This window comes from Acomys russatus, chromosome 19 (assembly GCF_903995435.1).
Source record: "Acomys russatus chromosome 19, mAcoRus1.1, whole genome shotgun sequence".
Lineage (NCBI taxonomy): Eukaryota > Metazoa > Chordata > Mammalia > Rodentia > Muridae > Acomys > Acomys russatus.
The window spans coordinates 17,160,293-17,166,783 of record NC_067155.1 but is presented as its reverse complement, the minus strand read 5'-3'; the positions used below and the strand labels follow the sequence as shown (position 1 = coordinate 17,166,783).

General features: G+C 53.1%; 1 protein-coding gene across 1 annotated transcript; it reads right to left on the bottom strand.

The window, feature by feature from the left end:
• Positions 1 to 359: 359 nt before the first annotated feature.
• On the bottom strand, positions 360 to 1,273 carry Sertad3 (SERTA domain containing 3). The gene has a single exon (XM_051162669.1). It carries the CDS (start codon positions 1,241 to 1,243, stop codon positions 647 to 649), a length of 597 nt encoding a protein of 198 aa, XP_051018626.1. The 5' UTR covers positions 1,244 to 1,273; the 3' UTR covers positions 360 to 646.
• Between the last annotated feature and the right edge of the window lie 5,218 nt (positions 1,274 to 6,491).

Genomic DNA, 6,491 nt, shown 5'->3' with positions numbered 1-6,491 from the left:
CCTAGAGAAGTCTACAAATTTAAGACAATTTCAATCTTTCCCAAACTGCTTTTATTAGAAAAAAACCAAAAAAACAAAAACCAAGAAAAAAAAAAACTCAAAAAATAAAAATAAAAAGCCACTACAAACCCTGCCCCCTTCTTTTTAAGTAGCACAGCAAGGAGCTGGTAGAGTTCCACCCTATTGCACATGGTCCGGCCTGGTTATGAATCAAGAGGCTGCTGGGACTGGGGTCCTGCCAAGAGATTCAGCCTGCCAGGAGGAGACCAGCCCCTTTCCCTCCCTGGAGAGGCAGCCCACCGTCACCCTTTGACAGGCCCAACTGTATCTTCCCTGAGGCCCTCGTGGTCGGAAGGGCGGTGGGAACTGACTGGAAGCAGAAGAAATGTGTGAGAAATCAGACTCCCTGAAACAAGAGTCTCGTTAAGGCCATTTGGAAGAGATAAATTAATTCAGGAAGACCCGCCTTCACGGAAGGCTGGGGTAAACCAGACAGACGCACACGTGCGGGACAGTTTGTGGAATCCTGACACAGGAGGGGAGGAGGCCCCGATCACTGTGTGGAGCCTCTGCCAAACACACACACAAGAGTCACATCCAAGGACCCAGCCCGCTGGAGCCGATGCCAGGATGGATCCCATCAGCCTTAGGATCCTAGGATGATCTCCATGATGTGGTCTAATTCATTCCACTCCCAGGATCCCGGGGCACAGAAGAGGCCGTGAGGAGGCTCGGGAGGTGGGAGTGCAGAGTCCTTTTCTACCGCAGACGTGTCAATGTCCAGAAAGAAGTCGTCCAGGCTCGTGTCTCCCAGGTACCGGGAGCTCAGAGCTTCTAAGAACACAGGATCAGACTGGTCCATCATTTCGTTCTGGGGACTCGGGGAAGCCGCCGGATTCTGAGGCGGCTCCATCCCGTCCATGGACGTATCCAGCTCCCGGAGGATAGAGCCAATGGTGGTAGAGAGGGAGAAATCTTCCTCGCCTAAGAAGAGAGGCTCTGGGGGCAGGGCCGGCGCCGGCGCTAGGCGGATGGCAGCCTGGAGGTGCTGGAGTGTGTTGTGGATGAGGACGTGCCTGCGGAGGCTGGGCGCTCTGGGGCCCAGGCTGCGCTGGACTTTGTCCAGAGAGATTCGAAGCAGGGCTTGCTGGTAGCTCCGAAGAGCTGTTGGATTCCAGTCCCACCTCTCATCTTCTTCCTCCTCCTCTTCCACATCAGAATGTTTCCTCTTTAAGCCTCCCATGTCCTGTGGAAGACAGCCAAGTCAGACACCTTTGGATCCCACTTTTCCCAGCCAGCCTATGTACTTGTGGGAAGTTTAATCCTCCTCTTCCTCCACAGAACCTTTACTTAAAGTGCATATAGTCGGAGTCCTACAAGGCTAGGTATGGGTAGGTAAATGCGTGCGAACAAGATGCAGGTGGGATTGTTGGGAGTCGTGAAAGTGTGTGTGTGTGTGTGTGGGGGGCAGGCAGGCAGGCAGGCAGTGGGGGGGGATTTCTGTAATCATAACCTCAGTATTGAGGAGGCAGAGGCAGAAAGTTCAGATGTTCAAGGTCATCCTCAGCTGGGTAGTGTTTCAAAAATAGAAGGAGCTGGAGAGATTGCTGAGTGGCTAAGAACACTGGTTGCTCTTCGAGAGGGCCTTAGTTGGAGTCCCAGCACCCACATGGGCAGCTCATAACTACCTTACGCACCAGTTTTAGGAGATCCATGGCGTCTTTGGGCACCAGGCACACAAGTGATGCACACACACACATGCAGGCAAAAATACCCATACACATAAAATTAAAATTATGAAAATAGCCGGGCGTGGTGGCACACGCCTTTAATCCCAGCACTTGGGAGGCAGAGGCAGGTGGACCGCTGTGAATTTGAGGCCAGCGTGGGTCTACAAAGTGAGTCTAGGATGGCCAAGGCTATACAGAGAAACCTTGACTTGAAAAACCAAACCAAACCAAACCAAACCAAAACAAAACAGGGGGAACAAGAAAAAAAATCTTGTGAATGGTGTTGCAAGCTGTTAATCTCAGCACCCAGGAGGCAGGTGAATTTTTGTAAGTTCAAGACCACCATGGTCTCCATAGCCGATTTCAGGCCAGGCAGAGTCACATGGTCATCAGACAACTCTGTCTCAGAAAAACAAAAAGACTCAAAACAAATCACAAAAATGCCTGAGCTTGGCTTGATTGCCTTTAACTTGCCTGTGGTAGGGACAATGTTGAATTTACACTGTGACAATCAAGGTCAACATTTGTGGAGTGACGGCCTTAACTCTAGTCTCAATGGATCTTGGTACTGTTGCCACACAACACTTTTATTATTATAATTTCCACCCTAACAAGTCGCAGGACAGACAGGAGTACAGAGCAAAGGACCAAGAGTGGATTTCAACTCTGCCTTGGTTACTGTGATCTTGACGAGACGTGATGTCGCATCTCCGGACCTCAGAGATTTAATTTTTCTTTATTTTTTGGTTCTTTTCGAGAGAGTGTTTCTCCGGGAAGTTCTGGAACTCCCTCTGTAGATCAGGTTGGTCTTGAACTCGTATCTTACTGCCTCTCTCTCCTGAGTGCTGGATTGAAGATGTGTGACACCATGCCCAACTGCAGTGTGTGTGTGGTGAGATTCTTCTTTTTTTTTTTTTTTTAAAGCAAGAATATTTCTGTCTATACCGGCTTCCTACAACCAAGCCCAGAAGCGTTCACAAGAGAGGGCGCATTACCTAAACTCAAAGGAAGCTGGCTAGGACTCCACCAACACCAAGATGCGCCCTCTAGCGACCAGTCCAACCGGGCCTTCCCTTCCCATAGGCACCGCGGTTCCCTGGGTCTGGTCTCTAGACCAGTTCCAAGAACACCCCAATATATAGCTTCAGGGCCTTCTGGGAACTGTGGACCCAGAGCCGCCGGGCAGAGTCTGTAGTCGCGCCCGGAACTACAATTCCCAGAAGGCCATGCACACCAGAGGGACTGGACACAGCCGCCCTCTCTGAAAACATGCGCAGAGGAGATCCGGCTGGTGGGGGAAGGGAACCGGGACACCCAGCTGCCCAGCGCCCGCCGAGCCCCGCCCTTTGCTGCCTTCGGGGCGGTGAATCTGAGCTCCACGCCCCGAGCGCCCCTCCCCCACCCGCCTTCAGCCTGAAACCAGCTTTCTCCGGGTCCGTATCACCCCAGGAAGTTCTGGCTTCTTCCCTAAACTGTTCTCGGGGTGATGAGACCCACATCCCATCCCACCGCCCAAAGACGACAAGTAACTCTCGGGTACATAAGTCCCGCTGGGGAGACTGGGTATCTCAATTCTGAGACCTCGTCCCAAATCTTCCCCTATTCCGCTCGACTTTCAAATTGACTCTGGGCTTTACTTTGCAAACTCCCAGCCGGGCTCCGAGACCCGGACACTGAACTCTCCCCGGCGTTCCCTTCTCACGTCGGCGTCTCAGGATCCAAGACTCGGAGCCTCTGGTTCCCGGGTTTCCTCTAAGCAACCTCACATCCTAGCCTCAACAGCCTCACTTTTCTCCAGGACGCCGTGGAACTCCGACCTCACCTCAGCCCATTCGGGGAGACCCAAACTGTCCTGCTCTCCAGATCCGTGGCCCCCCGAAAAGTTCTTTCTCCGTTCCCCCGGTTCTCCAAAGGCCCAGCTCCTCCTGAATCATCCCGCCTCCCCCTCCGGTACTGATGCTGGAATCCAGTCCCCAGCCTTCCTCCTTCCAATGCCCATCAGTCACGCACCCATCTGCGCCTTCCACTCGGGTCCCTGCCGGTTTTCCGCCTACCACGGGGGCGCGCCCCCTCCTCCTCCTCCTCCAACTCCAGGGGAAGTCCCAGCCGGGGCGGCCACGACTCACCTCGGCGGCCAGGGTGGCCACGACTACCTCGGGCAAGGCTGCGGCGTCCCGTGCCACCAGCGCTGGGCAGGAGTCGGGGCTCACTTTCCCCGGGGCCTCTGGGTCTGGCCCGGGGTGGGGGCGGGGCCAACTCGGCTCCTCCCCCCCGAGGCCAGCCTCGAGCCGCCATTGGCTGGAATCCTGCCCGCCGTGGGACGCCATTGGCTAGCAGCAAGCTACGCACGCTGGGCCCCCGTCCACCGCTGGGCAGGGTCCCAGTTAGGTTGGCTACTGGTTTAGGGGGGCGGGGCGGAGCCTGTAGGGTGGAGGGTGGTAAAAGCCGTCAGGGCGGCTGCTTTGGGCTCAGCTGTCTCCCCGACGCCTCTGTCTCACTCCAGTCCCCTTATTACCAGGCCCAGACCCCTCTGCGGGGCGACGCTGGGTGACGCCATGCTCGCCCCCCTCCCCTTGCGGTTTTGCAGGCTGGGCAAAGCTGGTAGAGGCCACGCCCCCCCCACCGGAGTTCCGAAGGCTCGGGCTAAGCGGAGGGGGGGTGTGGGGGGGGGGGTGGAGATGAATTAAACACCAGCCAATAGCATGACGCGGCTCGCGTTGCCTGAACGACCGCAGCCCCGCCCCTTGGCTGGCAGAGCTCTCCCTCCCCCACCCCCAACCCGTTTTGTAGGCGGAGCCAATGCTTAATCTAGAAGCGGGCGGGGGGTGGGGAGGAGATGGGGGGGTGTTACTGCTGCTTGTTTGGTGGAACCTCCTGGATCCTAGGCAACTCTGTTCTTCCTCACTCTTCATAGCTCTTCGTAGCTCTGGGGACAGACTAGAAAACTTATTTCTTTTTTGGTGGGGATTGAACATTGGAGCATTCTGGACAAGCGCCGCAGGAGTGAGCTATGTGCCCCTAGGATGCTTACGTTTGTATTTATTTATTTTGCGACGCGGTCTCATAGTGAAGGGTCACTACTTGGTCTCTGGTGCCCTCCTTCCTGTTTTTTAGGATTCACTTTCAGGTTTCGTTTTGCTGTTTTCAGACAGTCTTTCTGAAGCCCGGCTGGACTCCTGCGTAGACAATGCTGGCCTTGAAATTCTAATCTCCCCGCTTCCTTCGCCTCCATCCCGGAGTTGCAGGTGTCCATCTCCCGGCCCAGAACTTTCCCCGCTTTGCTTTGTGTGTGTGTGTGTGTGTGTGTGTGTGTGTGTTCCAGAACTTTCCCCGCTTTGTGTGTGTGTGTGTGTGTGTGTGTGTGTGTGTGTGTGTGTGTGTGTGGTGCTCGCGCATAAAACACAGAGACTAACTGGTGCTAGCCAAAGTGGTGGTATCGCTGCCCTACACCCCCAGGTATTTTTTGTTTGTTTTCTGAGATAGGCTTTTGCTAAGTGGCCAGAGCTGTCCTGGAATATTCTGTATCCTCCTGCTTCAGTCAACTAGTGCTAGGATTTAGGCATTCACCACCTTGCCTAGCTCGCTTTCAGTTTTTCTAAATGGCTCCAACATCTTCTAAGAAACAAACACAGGACTCCGCCCCCCACCCCGCCCCCTCTTACCTTATCACAAGAGTAAAATACAAGGCAAGTCTCTGTAGTAAGACAGCCAGACTCTGGATCTTCTTGGGTTTGCTTTTGTTGTTGTTTTCCCCCAAGACAGAGTTTCTTTGTGTAGCTCTGGCTGTCCTGGAACTCACTCGGTAGATCAGGCTGGCCTCGAACTCACTCACAGAGATCCACCTGCCTCTGTGCCCCAAGTATTGGGACTAGAGGTGTGCACCACCACTTGTTGGTTTTGCTTTTTTTTTTTTTTTTTAAACGGTTATTTTATGTGTGTATTTTGCCTGCATATATGTGCACCATGTACATGCCTGGTGCCTATAGAAGTCAGGCTGGAGAGATGATGGCTCAGTGGTTAAGAACACTGACTGCTCTTCCAGAGGACCCAGGTTCGATTCCCAGGATCCATATGGCAGCTCACAACTATCTGTAGCTCCAAGATCTGACACCCTCACACAGACATACATGCAGGCAAAACACCAATGCACATAAAATAAAAATAAATTGTTAAAAAAAACTTTGTGCTGCAATGCCATACCCAGCCTGGATCCTTTGTGCTGTTACTGTTATTTATTTTAATTTTGTATATGTGAGTCTTTTGCTTGCATTCATGTTTTTTGTCCTCCCTACCCCTCTGTATGTGTGTTTCAGAACAGGGTTTCTCTGTGTAGCCTTGGCTGTTCTGGACTTGCTTTGTAGACCAGGCTGGCTTTGAACGCACAGCGATCCGCCTGCCTCTGCCTTCCTGAGTGCTGGAGTGACAGCAGGCATGCACCACTGAGCTCTGCTTTTCCTGCACCACATGCATCCAGCACCCACAGAGGCCACAACTTAGATGCCCTTCTAATTGGAGTCACAGTTAGTTGCTTTTTTTAAATTTTTTTAAGATTTATTCATTTATCTATTTATTCAGTATGTATACAATGTTCTGCCTGCAGGCCAGAAGAAGGCATTACAGGTGGTTGGGAGCCACCCTGCGGTGGCTGGGAATTGAACTCAGGACCTCTGGAAGAGCAGACAGTGCTGCTAACCTCTGAGCCATCTCTCCAGCCCTAGTTAGTTACTGCTTACCTCCATACACATACCCTAACCTTCTGCC

Coding starts and splice junctions, on each gene's coding strand:
- Sertad3 (XM_051162669.1), bottom strand. CDS start 1,243: ATGGGAGGCTTAAAGAGGAAACATTCTGATGTGGAAGAGGAGGAGGAA.